At 65.2% G+C, this 21,877-nt stretch overlaps 2 protein-coding genes across 13 annotated transcripts in view; both read right to left on the reverse strand.

Annotated features, from left to right (window-relative positions):
- The window catches only part of CPLX1 (complexin 1), a 49,389-nt gene extending 34,263 nt beyond the window's left edge, over nt 1–15,126 (reverse strand). The window contains exons 1-5 of the mRNA XM_064584114.1: nt 11,152–15,126; nt 7,929–8,135; nt 5,256–6,693; nt 1,655–1,823; nt 876–981 (exon numbers count right to left, since the gene is read on the reverse strand). Of these exons, the coding sequence (XP_064440184.1) occupies nt 876–906 (31 nt within the window). The 5' untranslated portion in view covers nt 907–981; nt 1,655–1,823; nt 5,256–6,693; nt 7,929–8,135; nt 11,152–15,126. The remainder of the gene's footprint in view (nt 1–875; nt 982–1,654; nt 1,824–5,255; nt 6,694–7,928; nt 8,136–11,151) is intronic.
- A 234-nt stretch (nt 15,127–15,360) lies between these two features.
- GAK (cyclin G associated kinase) overlaps nt 15,361–21,877 on the reverse strand; it is a 54,888-nt gene continuing 48,371 nt past the window's right edge. For 9 of the 12 annotated variants that reach the window (XM_064584080.1, XM_064584081.1, XM_064584077.1 and 6 more), the window contains 4 exons: nt 18,179–18,406; nt 17,566–17,714; nt 16,907–17,101; nt 15,361–15,875 (listed from right to left, as the gene is read on the reverse strand). In XM_064584080.1, the coding sequence (XP_064440150.1) occupies nt 15,774–15,875; nt 16,907–17,101; nt 17,566–17,714; nt 18,179–18,406 (674 nt within the window). In that variant the 3' untranslated portion in view covers nt 15,361–15,773. The remainder of the gene's footprint in view (nt 15,876–16,906; nt 17,102–17,565; nt 17,715–18,178; nt 18,407–21,877) is intronic. The other 3 variants (XM_064584083.1, XM_064584079.1, XM_064584075.1) reach the window with 1 other exon arrangement.

The raw sequence follows: 21,877 nt of genomic DNA on the forward strand, positions 1-21,877 counted from the left end.
ATGGCAGAGTCAGGAGCTGGCCACAGGCTCCCATCCCAGGGAGCTCCGGGGAGCTGGTCTTGCAACCAGGGGAGCTGGGATGGGCCCCTTGGGCCTTGGCTGACCAGACCGCTCTACCAGGACGCACCTATCCCAGTGTGGACGTCAGCCCATTGCCCTGCCCACCTCCTAGGCCAGCGTCTCTGGCCTCAGTGATGACCCCCTCTGGATGAAATAGGCACAAGATTCCCTTCAGATAAGTCAGCAGGGTTAGAAGGGCGGCCCTCTCCCAGGGACCCACACACAGCTGCCCTGCCTGTCTTGGCGTCTTCCCTTGTCCCTGTGCTCAGCCAGCCCTAGCTCCCTGTGCACGTTGCTGCCCCCACCCTGGGTGAAACCCATGGGGTCCTTGCTGGACACCACAGACCCAGCCCTGGCCCCCACCCCTACTCTGCCTGCTGCAGCTTCCCATGGCTCTGCTCACCAACAGCAGAACCCCCATGGGGCCCACCAGATGCTGCCAGTTAGGATTGGCCCTTGGTGCCCCTGAAACCCACCCCCCACTAGCCCCCCAAAAGCGAGGGTGCTGCTGCTTCACCCTGGACCCCAGCCTCAGCACTGTCTGGTGGGCTCTGTCCTGACCACGCACACCGTGTACACCCTCCCCCACTCCCCGTGCTGGCCAAGGCCATTTGGGAGGCGCTGGCTTTGGTTCCTACCCCCCTTCTCCCTGGCTCTGTCCTGAGGGAGGGAGCGGGCAGGTGTGTTTCCGGGGACATGCAGTGAAGGCATCTGTGAAGTCTGAGGGTGACCACGTGCTGAACGTGCCCCCATGTGTCTGCATGCCACTGTGGGGATGAGGCCAGCCTTGTGCCCCCACGCCCCCAACTTCCTACCTCCCAGGGCCTGTTTCATCACGAACTCCATGACGATGGCTTTGATTCCTCAGCGGCTCCTCCAAGGGTCCGAACACACATCCAAGTGTGGTGGGGAATTCTCTGCCTGGGGGAGAGGAAGTGGTCACAGGTCACCCTGGCTCGGCCTGGGGGAGGGCTTTTTGCTCATCCCTGCGTGACGACCCCTGAGCATGGGTCCGTGGTCTGGAGAGAGCATCCTTTGTCGATTCCCCCACCCCTATGGCTGGACCCCGACACTGACAGGGACGCCGGAGAGGGTCTGGGAGGGTCTTAGTGGAGGAGGGTTTCCACCCCACACCCTGACCAGGGCAGGTAGATTCCAAGACCCCAGCTGGGCCTGCAAAGTGGCCTCACGTGGCCCCTGGTTTTCTGAGTCCATCTTACGGTGGCTACTGCAGCGACAGAGGCGGGAGAGCACAGCTCAGAAGGAGCCGGGCTGTGTGAAGCTGGGGCAGACCCAAGGGGTGTGTGAGGTGACTGGCCCTTCTGCCTCCCTGGTGGACCCTGGGCCACAAGGGGGTGGGGGAATCCATTTAAGAGACAGGAAGGGCTATGGTGGGTGGGGCCAGAGTGGATACCCCTTCAGAGAGGTCTCTTTGGCTTCTGACAGAGGAGGCTCAGGGACAGGTGGACCAGGCTCCACCCAGGGGAAATTCGAGGGCCCACTTCCACCCACCCGCAGCAGAGATCCGGGAGAGACTGCAGGGAACCCAGCCTTCAGGGCAATGGAAATGGGAGGTCAGACCCCACCCCCCCACCTGCGTCTGCACCGGTGGGGCGCTCCAGGGTCCAGGTCAGCTGAACTCTGGTGGGGAGGGGCTGCCTGTAGGATAAGCAGCTGCAAGTCCCCTCCCTCCCCACTTGTGGGGTCTCTCCTGGCAGGGAAGCCCAGGGCTCTGGAGATCCAGTGTTTTACGGCGTTTTCCTCTGCAGACGAAGGAGACCCGCGTTTGTGCGGCCTGGGGAGGGCTGGCTGGGTGGGAGTGCCCCCGCCTCCCCGCAAAGCGTTGGCGCGCAGGGGCGCCCTTGCCGCAAAGCAGATTCTCTTCCAAACTTCTCCCCTGGCTCCTGAGGGGGTGGGGAACTCAGGGCCCAGCCACAGAGAGGCTCGGGGTGCTGCTGGAGCTCCCCCAGGCTTCCCACTGCCTCCCCGCGCGGGCCGGGGCTCCCGCTGCCGCCGCACCCCTTGGCTTTGCGGGCGGGCGAGTTGCCCGGCTCTGCTGAGCGGCCCTCAGGCGGGAGCGCGCCAGGAGAGAGAAAGAGACACAGGACATGGAGGGGAAGGGGAGACGCGCAAAGCGGGAGCAAGAAGGAGGGAGGGCGCGGGCCGGGACCGCGGGGCCCGCTTCAGCACCGTGCGGGCGGACAGCGCCCGCCCCGGCCGAGCGCGCGCCCAGCCGGGGCCGGGAAGGGGCAGGCTGGGCAGGGGGCGGCCTGGAGTGGGGCGCGCGCGGGAGCGTGGGTTACCTTCCCGGGGCCGGGGTGCGGGCGGGCAGGCGCCTGGGCAGTCAGTGGCGGAGCGCGCTCGGGCTGGCCCGGTCCATGTGGCGCCCCGGGAACTGCGGCGGCGGCTGAAGGGCACGGCGAGGAGGGCGCGTCACATGGAGGCGCACCCCGCCCCCCGCCCGCGTCCGAGCGTGACGACGAGGGCGGGGCCGCAGCGGCGAGGCGGGCGCCCGCAGGGGGCGGGGGGCGGGGGCGACGGAGCCGCGCCCCCCTCTCTACTCCCAAACCCTGCCCCCTCGCCCGATTCGGTGGGATCCGGGAGCCGGCGCCTGCGACCCTCGCCCGCCCAGCAGCTTAGAATCTCAGATACTGCCCCCACCCCACCACCACCATGCGACCTTCTCGGTGTGGACCCGGGCGGGGGTCCCCGGCCCTCTTCGCAGACAGGGTCCCGCAACCCCACGCCCCCGCCCTGCGGGGCACCTCGTGAGCGCAGGTGGGACCCATACTTGCGCAACCCTCAGTGGCAAAAGCTCTCTCTTTTCCGGCCGGAGGGGAGAGGCCTGGGGGTTGGGGGCCGCGGCTCCCCTCCCCACTCCACTTCGCCAGGGCGCGCAGGGGAAGGGGTTCCTGTCGCCTCAGCCACAGTGAGCCGGACCCGGACCAGTGCCCCTGCGCGCTGCCCGCGACCCCGACCCCGCCGCTCTCGCCCCTCGGAATCCCAGGGCGGGAGAAGGGAGCCCCCAGACTCTGAAAACCCACCCACTCCCTGGGGGAGAGAGAGAACCGCAGACCGGCCCGGACCTATTTTTCAGTGTGACAGCGTCTGAGAGAGGGAGGAGGCCACCCCAAGTTTCATTTCAGTGGGACGGAGGCGGGAGACCCCCGCCCCCTCGGACGGCCAGCGCGGCTGCCGCGGGGGAGGAGACGCGCGCCGAGTGCGGCTGGCGCCGGCGGCTCAGGGCGGGCGGCCCCTCGCGGGGCAGGGACGCGTGAAGGTCACTGCAGACAAGGACCGCTCCGCCCCGACTGGCCCCGCAGCCCCGCCCTCCGCCGCGGCCGCCCCCTCCCCCGGGCCTCCAGGATTTCCCCGGCGGCAGAAGCCGCACTGCGGGGAGAGCCGGGTCGCCGCAAGGTCGGAGGCTGAGCCTCCAGTCCCGCCGCCCCTCCCGGGGGTCGGGAGACCCCACCCTGCAGCCGGGGCACGCGAGTATTGTGCTTGGTACTATGGGGAGGGGCTGCGGCTCGGCCGCAGTCCGGGTCTCAAAGAGCAGCGGGGCTGAAATGTTGCTCGGGCTTCTGGCCCAGGGCTGACCTCCTGGTTGGTGGGCAGACAACCCTGGTGGCCACCGCATTAACTTGTCACCGACCCCTCCCGACTGAGTCAGGACTTGCAGGACCTGGGGTGGAAGAGGCGACCCCGGAGCTGCTTCTGCCCCTCACCCCACCCTGGGGAGACCACGCCCCCGACTCCTCTCCGCCCCTCCCCTCAGCTGCCCCCAGAGGCTCAGACTCCGCTCTGGAAGACTTGCAGGCCCAGCCTGTTGGGCGCTTCGGCTCCCAGCTCCTACCCCTCGCTGACCATCTCCAGGCCCTACTGTGCCTGGCAGTGGCCTGGTAGGGGCCCAAGGGGAGGGTACGGAGGAAGCCAGCCCTGCTCCCTGGGCGTGCGGATCAGTCCACTCAGCGGCCGCTCTGGTTAGCGAGGTTCCTAGGGACCCTGGAGGAGGCCCGCGTCCCAAGACCTACAGCTCAGGACACGCAATGATGCAGCCTCTCCGGATCCCAGGGCCCCGGAATCTGGCCTCAACATTCTCACTTTGTCCTGCTGACAGGTCCTGTCACTCAGATCTGGGCCAGAAGGTGAAAGGGGAGGGGGTGCTGCCCAAAGGGGAGCCTGGGGACAGGACATAAGACTCAAGCCAGGGCTGCAGGGAGCCCCTGGAGCTGGCCTGCCCAGACTGCCCCCCCAGGAATATGAGGAGCACACATCTCATCTCTCCCCCAACCCTTCTCTAGAGGTGGCTTATAGCTCTGGGCCTTAAGCAGGTCTGGAGACGGGCATTCTGTGGTCAGCTGTTCCCAGGTGTGAGGGTCTTGAGGGTCTGCCTTGAGCCCCAGCTCAGGATCTGCCCAGGCTGGGCCTTTCCAGTGTCCTCAGAACCTGAGTGTGGATGCTGCAGGGAGAGGTCTGGTCCAGGAAAGAGAGAAGTCACTTCCCACTGGACCTCTTCCCTCCAGCCCTGCCACCAGATGGACCTGGAGGATGAGCCACAGCTGATCTCCTGTGTCAACCCACGGAGGACCCCAGAGGTGACCTCAGCAGAGTCCACAGCAGGCCCTACAACTAATGACCCCAGGTACCCTCATGAGCCACCTGAGGGAGACACCCCGTTGACCTTAGGGCAGCCAGGCTGGGCAGGGTCCTGCCATGTCGTGTCAGGGCAGTGCAGGCTCATGGAACAGAGGAGTACAGAGGTCCTCACGTCAGACCACAGATGCTGTCTGGCCCTCCCAGTGCCTCCCTGTCCCTCACTCTGTCATTCCCCTCCTACACTCACCACACCCACACGGTGACCCTCCCCCGTTCTCACAGGTGCCCAGGCCCTGAGCTGGGGGTGTGTGGCCCAACCAGGACTCAGGCTCTCCCAGGGGAAAGAGACAGTCCGGGTCAGAGTGACTGGTGCCCGCTCCGGGAGAGGGAGGCTGGGCAGCTGTGGAGCCCGAGAAGGGCCAACTCTGGGCAAGTGGTGAGGACGTGAGGTGAAGCGGCTGCGAACTGCCCCCCTGCCTGGTCTGTTCCCGTGGTAGTCTTGGTGGCCCCGTGGGTGCCCAGCAGAGGACCTGGGTGCTGGTGAACCGTCCCCAGACCTGCAGCCAGCCAGAGAGGCGGGAGCTTAGCAGGAAACTTACAAATAGCTGAGGAAGATCGAGGAGTGAGTCCAGAAGGCCCCTGGATGTGGGCGCAGTCCAGGGTGGTGTCAGGGCACAGAGGCGGTGGTCCTGGGCGGGGGGTGGATTCCAGGGAGCCAGCATGATGGGAAGGGTATCCCACCAAGAGGTTAGCATTTGGGACATGCATGTTTGGACACAGCCAAGGCCTGGCGGTGGGACCCTGGCCAGCCGGCAGCACGGGTATACAGCTCCCAGCCCAGCCCTCTGCATGCTCTTGAAATGCATGACCCTCCAGACTGGCCCCTCAAAGCCAGAACCCCTGATCCAAAGCAAGGTTTGCCAAAGACCATAGGATGCTGGGTTTGGACCCCCTGCCATCCAGAGTCCCCTTTGTAGCCTCCACGAGTCACTCCAGATGGCAAAAGAGAGGAGCCAGCCACCCTGCCCCAGCCCTCCCTGGGAGCCCCTCCCAGGGACCCCTTTGCTCCCTCCAGGGAGGCCTGGCACCTGCCAGTCCCATCTGTCCCATGGAGGGCCAGCCGTGGCTCCCGCACCCCAGGGCACCATCCTGCTCCAGCCCGGAGCGGGCCCTGGAAGCACCTTCAGGGGTTGTTGGTGCTGCTCTTCAGTTTTGGGGTGGGGTCTTATAGGGGGCTGCAGGCCCCTCAGGAGGGGCTGGGAGGGACTTTTGGCACACATGGGCTTGCCCAGAAACTTCAAACGCAAACTTAATAATTTAACGCTGAATGATTCAGTCCCCAACGCTGGCGCCGTGCGCGCTGCTGGTTTCCCGCTGGATTTCATTGCCGCCTGGAAGGTATAACATGGGAAACGCAGAAGCAAAGTGAGACCAGGGTTGTCTTTCATCAGAGCGGGGGCTAGAACCGTGGCTCTGAGTGCAGGGGCCTTATGTGCCTGCCTGATGCCGTGACCCCTTCGCCCGCCACTGTGGGCAAGAAACGCCTCTGGGGCCCAGTTGGCCACGGGGTCAGCATCTGGGAGTGAAGCTGGAGGTGCCACCCAGCCCAGGGTCCCATCCTGGGTGCTGGGACACACTAGGCCTGGTCAGGGTCTTGTGACGAAATGCACTTTCTTCCCAACCGTCTGGTTCCACAGAGGCCCTGCCCCCATCCCCAGCAGACAAGGGGTCCCCTGGGTCCCCACCAGGAACCCCATGGACCCACTTTCCTGAGGAGCTGGCCGAGGAGCTGGGCTCAGAGCACAGTGATGGATCCTGCCCTATTGGCCTCAGACCCCAGACCCCAGACCCCGGGCGCTGTCCACCTTCCTTCGCAGGGCCTCTCCCTCAGCCCAAGGTCACCTCACTCCCCGGCTCCATGCTAATCTCGCCGTTGACCAGCGCCTTCCTCTTCACAGGCTCCGGTCACTGCCAACACAGCCCTGGGGTGGCGGGGGCGGGGGGGCGTGGGCAGAGCTGGTGGGGTCTCTGAGTCACCTGCAGGGTATCAGAACAGGGAGGCATGCGTTTCAGAGATGCTCAGGGAAGGGGACAGTGCAGGGGCCAAGGGAAGGCACAGAGGGGTCAGCAGGGGCTGTGAGGCGCCCCCCGCATCCCACCACGGGCAGCTTCCCTAGAGCAGCCCCTCTGTGCTCCAACATAGAAATACCCTGCATGGGCTTGGACGTAGAATTCAGCCTCTCTCTGGCCACCGTGGGGCAGGGGCTGCACAGAGGCTCCAGGACGACCCTGAGTGGACATTGGCAGCCTGGGTGAGGGACGGGAGGCATGGAGGATGCTGGGGCAGGGATGAGTTTGCTCCTGGAGCTGAAGGCCTCTACCCTCTGGGAGCCCAGGCCTCCAGAGGGGTCCTCGTGCCCCTCACTGCAGCTCCAGAGCCTAGGGGGCTGGGCCTGGGCATGCCTGTGCCTGTCCCACCAGGGTCTCCTCTGCAGTCACCAGGACAGCGGGCCCCGAAACAAATGTCCAGGCTGGGTGAATGCCCTGGGGCATCTCTAAGCCTTGAGGGACATCTGGTCACGTCCACTGGTTTGGTGGTGACATCAAGCCGGGGGCTCTGGGCCCCTGACTCTCTGACCAATGGTCCCTCCCTGGAACCTGTCATACGACCCCCACCGGAGGACCTCCCTGAGCTGCAGACCAGATGTTCTTGCTCCGCAAATGGCCCCCCAAGTTCTCCTGCCCACCCCCCAAGTTCACTCTGCACCACCCCAGAGGCCTCCTCCACCCTCGAAGGAGCCACCGGACCTGCCCCGAGGACCAAGCCCAGTGGGTCCCTGTAACAGAACCTTCTTCTGCACTGTACTTCCCAGCCCTGACCTGAGCCAGGCTCAGCCCCCAGACAGGGGATGCCTGCCTGCGCAAGCACAGGCATGAGCCACAAATGTGGGCTGGCAGGGGTGCTGAGAGGGCCTCTGGCGTCCTCAGGGGCGGGGGGGGGGGGGTTTGCACAGGGTCCCCTGGAGGCTTGGCGGGGCGGAGTCAGCCAGTGACCCTGATCCAGCCTGGACTCGGCCAGCCAACAACAGAACTGGCCCTTGCAGGGGCGCTCCAGGCTAGAGAAACCCCTCTTAGGAACGCAAGCGCCAGACAGAAGCACGGCCCTGCTGGCTGAGGCTGCCTGGTGGCTGCCAGACCCAGGTCCCCTGTCCAGCGACGCCCAGAGCACAGGGAGGCCCCCCTGGGTCCTGCTGGGATGCCCACTGGCTCACCTGGGAAGGAGGTGCAGGGCTTGGCTGGATCCTCCTGCCTCCTGGGTCTTGACCTTCTGGCTGTGCTTGGGTCCTGGGGCTGGGAAGGTCAGGTGGCTAACTCAGTGCCTGCAGGACTGCTGGTGTAGGCCTCGCTGTGGGGCAGTTCCTTCTCAGCGGGAGCTTGAGGTCCCTGCAGTCTGGCATGCGCCCAGCGCGGGCGCCGAGCTGGAGAGAGGGGTCAGGTTCGGTGACTTCCCTCGGTGGCTTGCAATCAGCCTCCGTGGGAACACTCACACCACCGAAAGCCCCACAACCAGGCTTTCTTCCCTTTGTCCCTCTACCCTGTCTGCACCCCACTGCTTCAAGGGCTCCTGTGTGGTCTGGGGGTGGACGGGGAGCCCCTTGCAGTGGACAGCCTGGGCCTGCACCCACTCAGGAAAGTGGAGCCCTCTGGGGTCCCAGGCCTGAAGGACCCTTGGACGCACCCCCGAGGGGACGAAGGACCAGGACCGCCGCCCCAGTGGCAGAGTCCAAGCCACCATCTGTTCCTCCATCACCCCTGGGGCCAGCCTGAGACAGGGGACCTCCCGCTCTGCCCACCCCCACCCCCATGTGCTAACTGCTGTCCTTCCCAGGTGCTGCTCTGGGGTGGTTGCTGTGAGGAAGGCAAAGGCCGCTGCTGGTCCAGCTTCTCCAGGAGCCGATGGCCAAGACACGGCAGAAGGTTCACCACACGGCCAAGGGATGGACACCGGGGGAGGGGGGCGGGGACCAGAGACTGGGGGGACGGAGCCCGGAAGGGGGACGGAGCCCAGGGGGGATGGGGACCAGAGGCCAGGGGTGAGCCGGGGGGGGGGGGACAGAGCCCGGGGGGGGACGGGGACCAGAGACCAGGGGGACGAGGACCAGAGACCTGGGGGACGGAACCTGGGGGGGACGGAGCCCGGGGGCGACGAGGACCAGAGACCGGGGGGGATGGAGCCTGGTGGGGGGATGGGGGGACAGAGACCAGAGACCAGGATATGGAGCCTGCGGGGGGGGGGGGGGGGGACGGAGCCCGGGGGGGGTGGGGGGACGGGGACCAGAGACTGGGGGATGGAGCCTGAGGAGTACAGAGACCAGAGACTGCGGGGATGGAGCGGGGGGGGGGGGGGGGGGAGAGGGGGAGGGGGGAGGGGGATGGGGACCAGAGATGGGGGAGGGGACAGAGTCTGGGGGGGACCGGGACCAGAGACTGCAGGGATGGAGACGGGGGGGGGGTGGAGGGGGGACAGAGACTGGGGGGGGACAGAGTCCAGAGAGACCGAGACCAAAGACTGGAGGGATGGAGACGGGGGGGGGGGGGGGCGGGAGGGGAGGGAGGGATGGAGACTTGGGGGGATGGAGACCTGGGGGGACGGGACCGGAGACCGGAGACCGGGGCGGGGGGATGGAGACCAGGGGAGATGGGAACTGGTTGGGGGGGAAACAGAGACTCTGGGGGGGACGGAGACCTGGGAGCTTCATTAGCTGATGTCTAAGCCAGGCCTCAGCAGACATTTGGGCTTCAGGCTGAATGACCCAGTGTCACCCAGACCTGGCGGGGCGGGGCCGCATTCCAAGCAGAATGGAAATAAGTCCCCATCCAGGGTGGGGGAGGGTCTGCGTTGTGCCCGCGGTGGGGGGGGGGGGCGGTGCACACCGCCTGTCCAGGGCCAGGGGCGCATCTGGAAGGTGCGACCCCATCCTGTGGTCCAGAGAAGGAGACTGCCCACCCAACCTCACCATGCTGGCCATGAAACAAGGGCTTCTGTGGGAACCCGAGAGGACCCGGTGTCCCTTCCTCAGGAGGAGGACTTCAGACCTGGGGAGGGAGGCACTCCCAGGACTGCGTGCAGGAGACAGGACAATAAACACGGAAGGCATCCCACACCACAGGACCAACCAGCCCCCTTGGCCGCCCAGGGGCGGCGCTCCAGGCCAGCAGGGCAGGGGCACGGGGTGGACCGCTGGGACCCCGTGGAAGAGGCAACCAGGCCACACTTGGACGGTGCCTTGTCCTGGCCAGCGGGACGCCGGGAAGCCTTGGGGGCGGCCCCGGCCCTGGCAGGGGGCCACCCAGACCCGCCGCCCGGGACCTGGTGGCCTGGCCTGCAGCCTGCCCAGGGCCTGGCCGAGCGTCCGGAACCACCTCCCACCCCCCCTACCTGTCCTGGGGGCCTGTGTCCAGGAAGATGATCCCATCCGGGCTCTGCCCCAGGTGGCCAGTGGAGGCGATCCTAGGTCAGGGCCTGGGCTGGGGCAGGTGAGCTCCACAAGCAGGACTGTCCTCCAGTGGCCCCTTAGCTGCCCTGGGAGTGCCCCGTCCTGTCCAAGCTCTGCACCACCCCCGGCCCACCCCACCCTCACCCACTCGCGACACACCACGGCTGCATTGTGCTCCGTCAGCGGGAACCAGTGGACACACCTGTGTCCTCCCCCTCGAGCCAGAGTCTCCCCAGACAGCTCCTTCCATACATCTCTGCCCCCTTCTCTCCAGCTCCTGGGAAGGGGCGAGCGGTGCCTGAAAGGGCGGAGGCCATGCCATCCGCCTGTTCTGACAGAGGCCTGGGCAGAGCCGGCCAGGAGCGGGTGTGGTGGAGACGCAGGTGCCAAGCCCGTGGCGCCTCCTGTGACCTCTGGGGACGAGTGTGTCCTCAGCTTGTGTGATGGGGGCTCACCCCCACCCCGTTCCCCTGGGGCAGCCATGTGGCTGCTGGTCTGGGGACCATCTCTCAGGCCGATTTTGCTGCTTCGAAGGGCGGCGGGCAAAGACCTCACACAGACAACGGCTTGATCTCCTGCCTAACGCTGAGGTGGCTGAACACGTGAGCTGCAGCAGGGCGCTGGGCTGCACCCCCTGGCTCAGCCTCTAGTCGGGACAACTCGCAGCAGAGCCCCTGTCCTTGAGGACAGGTGTCCCCTTTGCACTGACCCATCAGCCCCCGGTCAGCACCGCCTCACTCCCCCCTGCAGCTTTGGCTCTTGGCAGGTGAGCCTGGAGCTGGGATGTGCGGCTCGCAAGGGGTGCAAAGTGGGGGACGAGGGCTGAATGGAGGGCCAGACTCTGACACTGACCTCAGCCCCTGTGGGCAGCTGATGGGCGGTCATCCACTTGGCCAGGCCCCCACCCCGACCCTGTGCCCTCAACATCTCAGAGGGCAGCCCACACTGATTCCCCAGGGGCTGTGGCTGGAGGAGTGTCCACTAGGGTCAGACCCACCTGGACATGGGTGTGAATGCCGGCTGTGGGGTCAGGCAGAACCAGGGTTGAGGGTGCAGCTCGGGGTTGGGCGACAATGGAGCCAAGGGACCCTGCTTGCAGAGCCCCCTATGAGCAAGGAGACAGGTGCCCCAGGTAGGCAGTCCAGCTGAGGCTGAAGGTGTGGAGAGGCCACCCTAGGGGAAAGAGACCAAGAGTGGGTGGTGGGGCTGTCCGAACAGCAGGGGGGGCTGGGCTGGCCACAGTTGGATGCCCCCCCAACATCTCTCTCCCCACCAGACTGGGGCCCAGGACAGCCCCCCCAGCTCCAGGGCACAGCTTGCTGAGAGCTGAGCTGGGGGGGCCTTCCTGGTAGAAGTCCTTGGGACCACGGCAGCAGGGGTGGACGACAGTCCCTCTGTTTCTGAGACCGGTGTCTGGGCTGCACCTGAGCTGGAAAAGAGCCGGGGCGTCGCCCACGCTCTGCTCTGACGGTGCCCCGAAGGCCTGCGTGTATGAAGGGTGCAGCAGAGCCTGGGGGCTCAGCACCGGAGCCCTCCTGCTGTCCAAGGGTCACCGCAGGACGTCCAAGGTGACGCAGGACCTTCCTGTCCTTCCTTCCCAGGCCTTTTCCGACAGGGAATGCTCACCAGCCAGGCTCTGCCAGGGGCGCTGCCTCTCTGGAAGGGCTCACACCACCCAGGTCAACTCCATCCCTGCAGGACATGACCCAGAGGCCCCCCGAGCCCCAAGAAGGGCCTCTGTCCTGCCCTCACATTGGTGGTCAGCAAGGTGTGCGCCCAACTAGCGGATGGCACATGAGCGCACTGTGCCCTGGCAAGAAGCCCGTGTCCAGACCAAAGGGCACAGGGGCCGTGGAGAGGCTGATGGCTCCTCAGTGGGGGACACAGAGCCAAACAGCCCGACTCCCCCACCGACGGAAGAGAAAAAGGTGTTTGTCCGCACTGTGGGCATTGTCCGCCCTAATAACACGTGTACAACGTGGACCAGCCTCCAAGACGCACCCCCCCACCCCCCGCACTGAGGTGCCTACCCAGAGGGCCACCAGTGAGCTGGGTCTGGACAAGTGTTCCTCCCAGAGACAGCCCTGCCTCTCCACCTCCGAGCAAACTGACCTGGGGACACCCTTGTCCCACCCTGACCAGTGCAATCAACAACCCTGGCTGAGCCAGCTACGAGCCCGCGGACGCTCTCAGCGCTTCTGCGCGGCTGGGTTGAGCTGGGCCGTGGCCACACCTCTGGCCACCTCTGGGGGTCCCCGTGGCGCCCCCCTCCCCCGCAGCCAGGCAGAATCAAGCCTCCCGATGCTCCAGGTGGGGGGAGGGGGTCTTCCTCCCCAAGGGGCCCCACCCAGCAGGATTTGTTTGGGAGGAGACCCTGTCCGGGCCTTCCTCACTGCCCAGGAGACGCTCCCAGCCTGAGTGCATGGGCCACAGGGCTCGGCTGGACACCAACACCAGACCGTGTGTGTGCGTCTTTGCTCTGCCCTCCTGGTGGCCGAGACACTCTCCTTCCGGCCTGCCTGTCCCAGCAGCTTGTCACCAAGACCGGGAGGCCCAGCCCAGGCTGCTCCTGGCAGTACCCACGGCAACCTCTGGGGTCTGCCCACATCTGCTGGGGGTCCAAGCTAGCTTTAGTGATGGGACAGAGGGTCCCTCCTGGCCCAGAGTTCTCAGCCCCACAGTCCTGGGTGGGGTGCATCTCCCAGGACCCTCTGCAGATCCGGGGACATAGGCCTGAGGCCCCAGTGGTCACCCTACAGGCTGCAGGGAATGGGGTGGGGTCCCAGAAGGTCTCTGAGGGAGACCCCAGAGTGAGTGGACTTGGCCCCATGGCAGCTGGGCCAGGAAGGGCAGGCTGAGCAGGGACCCCCCGCCACTCTAGCGCCCTGTACGGCCTGATGGATCTACCCTGGGGGGACCCGGACTAGGGCCTTTGTTTCAGGGGCCCCAGGCAGGTGACCAGGGCAGCTGAGCTGGACCCCACCCCTCAGAAAGGCCCCCAGACTCGGCCACAGGCACTGGAGGGGTGGGATGAGCGAGTATTTATTTCCCACAAATGGGCATCTGCCAGAAATGAGGCGGAAACAGAATTCAAGCCTGTTTTCTTTTCCTTTTTTTTCTTTTTAAAGATTTTATTTTTTCAAAGTAATCTCTACACCCAACGTGGGGCTCGAACTCGCAACCCTGAGATCAAGAGTCGTGTGCTCTACCGGCCAGGCCGTTTTCTGCGCTGGAGCCGAGAACACAGGCCTCGCTGCCCGAGGCCACGCTGCCTGAGGGTGTGGCCAGCCTTGGAAGGGGCCCCCTTGTCAGGGAGACACGGAAGACTTCTCAGACCATCCTACATGGGAACCACAGAAACCACCCCCAAGTTGCCGCAAGAAACACACAGCAGTTGCTGGAAGGAACGGGGACGAGTCACTAGGGCACAAAAACAAATCCATGAACACCGCGGCCAGGACCCCAGGCTCGGGGAGCAGGCAACGCCCACAGTCTGGGAGCAGGCAGGGAGGGGGGCATGGGCCACACACCCAGCAGAGCGGTGTCCCTCCGTGGCCGAGGACGCCAGTCACCGGGGGTGGAGCATCCTCTGCAGACCCGGGGTGGACACGGGGTCCTGGGTTTATAGAAGGGGGCAGCCTGGGGAGGCAGCTCCTCTGCTGGGTCCCTTATCTGAGTCCGTCGCCCCCCGCCCCCAGGACCCATGACGGGCTGGCTGTACTCATCACTGCAGCCCCCCAGTCAGGGGACAGGCCAGGGCACTGGAACAGCCCCCACACTGGGTCCGTGGCCTGGAGGCTAAGAGCTCTGTGGGCCGGGCAGGTGGAAACCTCTGGAATGTCACTCTAAGTAAATTAGGGCTGGTGCCAAAAGCAGAAACTAAGGGGGCGGGTGGGCTGCGCAGCTCCCCTCTCCCAGGGCAGCACGGGCTGGGGAGGGGCTCCTGGAGGGTCTGGCCCTGGTGCCGGATCCAGAGCAGCTTTGATGTGAAATCTCTGAAGCTATTTAGGCCGCTCATTATCTGTTAAAAGAGCTGGAGACTAAAAATAGCAGCGAACGCATAACAAACACAGTGAGCCCGCCCGCACCAGTGTGGGGCCCCAGACCACTGTGGGAACCCGTCACCTCTGCAAAGGGATGGTGCCGAGGCCCAGACCCACCTTCTCTCCCCCCCCCCCCCCGCCCCGCCCTCCATCCAGACTCAGAGCTGCAGGGGTGCTGGGAGGGGAGCGGAGGGGACCAAGCCCAAGGGCCAGAGGGCAGGCGGGGTCCCAGCCTCTGGTTTGGTCCTGCGGCCACGGGACCCCAGGGCAAAAGGCCAGAGCCTCTCCTTCCTCCGAGCCCCGGGTCTCGTGCGCTGCACACCCACAGGGCTGGCGAGTCTTGGGCCAATGTGGTCACTGGCAGGGGAAGGTGGGGTCTGAGCTTCTGGTGTCCAATATAGGTGAGGCCTCTACCTGGGGACATTGGTGCTGGGCTCGCGGCGGCCCGGACGCGAGCTGTCCACTTGGTGTTTACGGGCTGACACCCAGGCCTTACTGACCGATGGTTCAAGTCCACACCAACTCCTACATCCCACCCATGCGACGGGACGCAGGGCAAAGGCTGCCCCTCTCCAGTCCACGGAATCCTCCTTCTCTCCAGTATCACACTGGACTCCGCCAAAAGGGACCACACACGAGCTCCCCGAGGCCTGCAGCACTGACCAGACTGCGTGGCAGCTTCGGCCCAGGCCAGCCCAGGACAGGAGCAGGATGACCCTGGGAGCTTGTAACATCACTTCTGACCAAAGCTTCGTACTGACAGGGGCCCCCCCCAAGCCCGCATACAGAGTGACCATGCAGGACTGGACAGCCGGCACCTCCTCAACAGGCTTCTCATCAAAGAGAGCTCTTGCTTTGAATTTCCTCAACAGCAGCATCCGAAGAGCCCATGCCCGCCCCCCTCTGCGGAGGAGGGACCTGGTGGGACGTGGACTTGGGCCAGCATTGTTCTGTTCTGGCCATGCGCAGTGACCGTGGGGCCTGTCCAGTGCTCACGGTGAGGGCCGACCCCTAGACCCAGAGCCACGCTGCCCGGAGGCCCACAGAGGCCCGAGTCCGCTGCTTGCCGGCGGGTTCCTGTGCTCAGCTCCGTGGTCAGGGCCGAGACCAGCCTGATGACGGCACCACTGCCCAGAGAAGGTCACACGGCGCCAAGACAAGCGTCATCGGAAAATAGTTTAATTATGTACAGGCGGCCGCCAGGCTGATCACACACAGAAGGAGTGTTCGCGCACGGGGTTCAGGGCAGGACAGCTGAGCAGCGCACTCTACCGCGGGCAGAGGCCTTGGCCACTGGACAAAATGAAAGGAATCACAAACCGTGACAGTTACGGGGGGCGCGTAATCAACATTTCCTTTGGGACCAGAAAAAGAAAAGGAAAACCAGAGGCTTTGGAACGCTCTTTCTTCTCATGCCGGGGAGCGGCGTCTGTCGAGTCCACCGAGGACAGTGGGCACGGCGATCCGGGGTGGCCACACTAGCCCACGCCGTGACGGCCACGGACGGACCCCCGGGGGTTGAGCTCAGCAGCTTCAGGCTCCGTGAGCCACACACACGGCCTCGACCACGACAGGCTTAGAAGAGGGGCCGGGAGCCCTGGCTCTCGAACTCGGCCCACGCGTCGTTCAGCTCCATGAAGATCATCTTGGCGTACTGCTCGTAGGGCTGCCCTGCGGCCTGGGGCCGGACCAGGGGAGGAGCCCTTAGTCCTGCCCCGCCCCCGCCCCCAGGCCGGACCAGGGGGAGGAGCCCTTAGTCCCGCCCCACCCCCGCCCCCAGGCCGGACCAGGGGGAGGAGCCCTTAGTCCCGCCCCGCCCCCGCCCCCAGGCCGGACCAGGGGGAGGAGCCCTTAGTCCCGCCCCGCCCCCCGCCCCCAGGCCGGACCAGGGGGAGGAGCCCTTAGTCCCGCCCCGCCCCCGCCCCCAGGCCGGACCAGGGGGAGGAGCCCTTAGTCCCGCCCCGCCCCCGCCCCCAGGCCGGACCAGGGGGAGGAGCCCTTAGTCCCGCCCCGCCCCCGCCCCCAGGCCGGACCAGGGGGAGGAGCCCTTAGTCCCGCTCCGCCCCCGCCCCCAGGCCGGACCAGGGGGAGGAGCCCTTAGTCCCGCCCCGCCCCCGCCCCCAGGCCGGACCAGGGGGAGGAGCCCTTAGTCCCGCTCCGCCCCCGCCCCCAGGCCGGACCAGGGGGAGGAGCCCTTAGTCCCGCTCCGCCCCCGCCTCACCCCGTCCTGCCCCGCCCCCGCCCCCAAGCTGGACCAGGGGGAGGAGCCCTTAGTCCCGCCCCGCCCCCGCCCCCGCCCCCAGGCCGGACCAGGGGGAGGAGCCCTTAGTCCCGCTCCGCCCCCGCACCACCCCCACCCCCAGGCCGGACCAGGGGGAGGAGCCCTTAGTCCCGCTCCGGCACCCGCCCCGCCCCGTCCTGCCCCGCCCCTGCCCCCAGACCGGACCAGGGGGAGGAGCCCTTAGTCCCGCTCCAGCACCCGCCCCGCCCCGTCCTGCCCCGCCCCCAGGCCGGACCAGGGGGAGGAGCCCTTAGTCCCGCCCCGCCCCCGCCCCATCCTGCCCTGCCCCCACCCCCAGGCCGGACCAGGGGGAGGAGACCTTAGTCCCGCTCCGCCCCCGCCCCCAGGCCGGACCAGGGGGAGGAGCCCTTAGTCCCGCTCCGGCACCTGCCCCGCCCCGTCCTGCCCCGCCCCCGCCCAGCACTCACCTTGTCCGGATGCACCACCAGCACCGCGCGGCGGTAATGTTTCTTCACCTGCCCAGCGGTCACCAGGTCGGCCATGCCCACGGGTGTCCAGCGGCTCTCGCCATCCCACAGCACGGTGTGCAGGGTGGACAGCAGGGCACGGATGTTCCTCTCCTTGCCCTCGGTCCACTCCAGGAGCTGTGGGACACACAGGTGCTGCGGAGAGATCGGGGCCTCTGCCCCCTCTGCCCGCCAAGCCGCTGGCCATCCCTCCGATGGCTCCACAAACCACCCACCACCACACGGAGCAAGGCTCTGACCGTGAGACGCTCGGCTGAGACCCAGACCCGATGCCCCGGGTTCTGTGCTGACCCCACCCAGGCATGGTCGACACCGCTCCCTGGGCCTAGCCACACGCCGCACAGGACAGGACGGCCCCGCAGAGCTGCATCGCGAAGCCGTGTCCAGAGCAGCGGGACTTAATCACCCCAAAACATGTCCAAAAACACACCTAAGTGTGAACACAAGCACTGTCTCTGCAAACACGTTGGGCCGAGACCCTTTCGTGTCCGGGAGTCGGGAGCCTCACGAGGCAGCTGCTGGCTGGCTCAGGGTGAAGGCCAATCACGTCCGCAGGAGCCCCCCCCCCCCGCAGACTCGGGGCGCCCAGCCCCCCTCACCTTCAGCTTGAGGGGGTCCGCATCCCTCGCCTGCTCCTGCCTCCGCATCTCGGCCATGGTCCTCGGCCCCTTCCTGTCGGCCTTGGAGGAGAAGCCCTGGTCGGACAGCAGGTCCTCAAAGTCACTCTCCGACACTCTCGGCTTCTGACCTATGAGCGAACGGAGGCTTGGCCGACAGACAATGCGCTGGGGGCTCTGCCCATGGGTGCACACTGGGCGAGACCCACCGCTGCCCCAACGCTTCGGAAGAAAAGTTCGTCAGAAACGGGCGGCCTGCCAATCGGCGTACATCCCAGCCTGCAGCCTGCAGAACAGTGTCTAGCTCAACAACCCTTCGGGATCCAAGGACAGCCTCGTCCGTCACCTCCTGGGGTCAACGCGGATGTGCCGTCCCCGTGACAGACACGGCTGTGGGCTCCCGGACAGCGTGGGCCTGGCCGCAGCATTCCCTGCCACCCCGCGGGAGCCCCCGCCGAGCGAACAGACATGGGCCTCGCTGAGCACTCCTTCCCAGGTCAGGCCAGGAGTGGGAGCAACAGCAGGATGCCGCTTTACGAACCGCTTCACAGGAAACTTGAAAAAGCCACACACCGGAGACCAAGGCAGGACTTACCGAAGCTGGGGGCGCGGACCCCCCTCTCCTCTCGGCTGCCGATCACACTCAGGTTGGCGGCATAGTTAGGCCTTGGCTGTGCACAGGCTTTGGGGGGTGGCTTGGACTGGGGGGGCCGCGGGGTGCCCTGGGCCGGGGGCCGATTTGTCTGCTGCCAGGAGCTGCCACCCGTGGGAGGAGGGGCTGTTTTGGGGCCGAAACCCCCAGGAGCAAATCCAGCAGGTGAGCCTGGGGAGACAGTTCACAGGGGTTGAGTGTCCGAACGCGTGATGGCTGCCGCGCCCTGTGAAGCCACTATGGACGGGGCCACTGCTGTCTCCAGGACTTCACGTCCACAGGGGCTGGGGGACAGCGGGTACGCGCGGGGACAAGCGCGGGCACCGCCTCCCCACTCACCCTCAGAATGCACGGCTGCTGCTTTAACTGCTGATTTTGAAACAGACGCACAGCAAGCCAAACCACCAGCTCCGGGCCCCCAGGTCCCGGCTGCACCAGCTGCTGCGTGCGCGCACGCGTGTGTGTGCACGGCGACCACACACACGCGCGTGTAAGCACCAGATCACGACATTCACGTTCCCCATCCTAGGGGAAGAATGTTCTAGAGACGGAATCAGAGAGTAAGCTTTGCGGTTGGTGCTTCTCACGCAGGACCTGCTCCTTTTTATTGCTGAGCAGCATTTTGTGGTAAAGACAACGCGGTTTGTTCAATCCCTGACCCCTGGGAGGACCTCAGGGCTGGCTCCAGTTTTGGGCAGTTACAGACAAAGCCGCTATGAACACCGCGTCGGAGGTTTTGCTGTGAGTCTGGGGTAAATGGTTGCTGCACTTCGTTTTGCTGGAAACCGCCCAGCTCTGTGGTGGAGCGGCCGAGCCGTCTCGCACCCCCACCGGCACCTAGGGCCACACTCCTTCCACTGTGGCCACGCCACGCCCTGGGGTGGCCCCCAGCCAGGTGGCCCCCGCGCTGGGCACAGGCACTCGCCTCCCGTGCTCTGAGTGGATGGCTTTTTGCTCACTGCCGTGCTCATGTATCCCAGGCGTCAGTTCCAGGGCAAACGCGGGGCTCAAAAACATGTTCTCTGCATCCACAGCTTGTCTTCCCACCCTTCAGTCTTTAGCGAAGCAAACCGTGATGACGACGTGCATCATTTTCTCCGTTGTGGTTCGTGTGACACACAAACCACGCCCTGGGCTCCAGAGACCTTCTCCTCCACGCTCTCCTCCCCCAAGTGACATGTCTCATGTTTACACCTCAATCTGGAGCTGATGCTGAGCCGCCCGGTGTGTGAGGCCGAGCTTTAGGCTGCGGTCACTTTTCCGCCTGTGCTGCCCGTCACTCCAGTGCCATCGTGGTGGGTTTGCACCTCCATCACAAGCCCGCTGGCGCGTGTGGGCCCACTCGTGGGTGCCTGTTCTGCTCGACTCCCGACACCAGGTGGTGCTGGTTTCAGCACCTACAGCCTAAGCCCAAAGCCAGGGGTGGGGGCGGGCGACTCCCACAATCCTGTTCCATTAGAAATGCTTCAGCCACTTGAGGTGCTCTCGCTTCCCAAATAAACGTTACCACGAGCTTGTCCATGTCTACCGAAACCCTCGCTGGGCTTTCCGGTAGGAACCCTGCTGAACCTACAGACCCGTGAGCACGGTCTGCCCCTCCCTCTGCCGCGGCCTGGGCGGCCCTCACCGGCTCCGCGCCTGCAGCCCCAGCACGCAAGTCCACGCTGCTTACCACCAACAGCCCTCCCTGCACTGTTGGCGGGTGCTGACCACTCTTGCTGGGCCTGTGGCGTGGCAGACCGTCACCCGGCTGTGGGATGGCGAACCAGCCTCGTTCCTGGTTGTGGTGCACAACTCTCTGTGTGCGGACAGTTCTCTAGGCTAGTGTTTTGTTCAGAGTCTGCGTCTGTATTTACGAGGGACGTTGCCCTGCAGTTTGTTTTTTTTTGTTTTTGTACAGATTCTGGTTTTGGTATCAGGGTAACGCTAGCTTCCTAAAATTAACTGGAAAACTTTCCCTCCTCTTCCCATATCCTGGAAGACCCTGGGGAATCAGTATGAATTCTTGAAACATTTGGTAAAATTCTCCAATGAAATTCTCCATCTAGGACTGGAGACTCCCTTTTTGGAAGACTTTCGAGAGTGAATTTGTTTTCCTCACAGTTACAAGGATATTCCCACAACAGCCTCTGCGCCAACTGGGTTTGCTGGGGACCAGCTCTGAGGACGCGACCGATGTCAGTGCCCACGGCCCGCGCGCCCTCGCTGTCCCTGCAGGGACGTCCCCATGTCCTTGTGTGATCGTCCTTTTCAATCTGTCCCAGTAGAGCTTTGCCTGCGGTTTTACTGATTTGTGAGATTTCCTGGTCTTTTAAAAAAACCAGGTTCTGTTTCATCAGTTTTCTGCTTCACGGATTTTGGTTATTATTTCCTTCCTTCCACTTGCTTTGGGTTTATTTTGCTATCTTTCCAGACACCCTGAGGGAAGGTTCCAGATGCTGACCAGAAGGCTCCGCTGCGGCTGCGAACCCCCGGCTGAGCCACGTCCACGTTCACCTGGTTCAGGGCACCATTATCCTTCCTAAATAACCCACTCACTGCTCATCGTCGAAGCACGTGAAGACTGACAGTTATCCTGTCGTTCCTGGTTTCCGGTCCATGTGGTCAGGGGACCATCAGAGTCTCGACGAAGGCCCAGAGGTGCCTGGGATGGGGTGTGGTCTGTGCAGGTGGTGCCGAGGGCTGAGAATACTGCGGGGCGCGGGGCCCTGCCGGCGGGGCCGGGCGGGGGGGCGCCCCTAGCAACTCTATCGCTGTGCCAACCTCAGGTCCAGCGGCTAGATCACTTGTCGAGAGGGATCTGACGTCTACAACCAGGGTCTGAGCTCGTCTGTTTCTCCTTTCCTTCTGTCAGCTTCCGTCAGGATCCCGTTTCCTGAGGGCGTGTGACAGAGGGCCTGGGGCCCCGGTGCAGCCCTGAGGACCAGGCTCCAGCCCAATGATGGGTCACTTGGGACCTGAGAGGTCCTGCCCCCCCAACAGGAGGCTCTGGGCAGCCCACCCCGGTGTGAGTGGCCAGAGACAGGCCACGCAGGTGCAGAAGGCCAAGGGCAAACCCAAATTCCAAGGAATGCCCTCAGAGAGAGATGACGCAACCTGACACGCCAGGAACTACTCAAAGAAGGAAAGCCTCAGGGCTCAACGGACAGACGCAGAGCAAGCCCCAAGGTAGCAGAGACGTGGGGCAGGGGAGGGGAGGCGGTCCTGCAGACCCAGGGCGCTTCCCAAGAGGGGAACGAGAAAGTACACGTGCCAGGAGATTCCCCAGCACCGAGGAACGTGCATCTCCAAACCAGAGTGAAGGCTGGCTAGGCGCCATGAGGGGCTGTGGAAGAAGAGCTCCACCACCTGGGGCGCCGCGGGCCTGAGCAATGAGCCTTTCCAGCAGACACGGTCTCCAGCCTGGAGCTGCACCCGCCTGCTGACCGCCAAGGATGAGGAACCCGCTCAGATACTCGTGGTACTCAACGCCCCACATGCGTCTGGAGGAGACCGAGGGACCCGGAGGACATGTTCCCCAGTAGATTTCAAGGCCAAGGGCAGCAGACATAGGCGCTGGGTGGGGCATCTTGTCCATCCCTCCAGGGCTCCAAGTCCCTGCTCCCCAGATGGCCCGCACATGCCTGACGCCTCGTTCGCCAG

The sequence above is a fragment of the Mirounga angustirostris genome, unplaced genomic scaffold, assembly GCF_029215605.1.
Source record: "Mirounga angustirostris isolate CCGP_5_RB_7025 unplaced genomic scaffold, mMirAng1.0.hap1 SCAF_2, whole genome shotgun sequence".
In the NCBI taxonomy this organism is placed as follows: Eukaryota; Metazoa; Chordata; class Mammalia; order Carnivora; family Phocidae; genus Mirounga; species Mirounga angustirostris.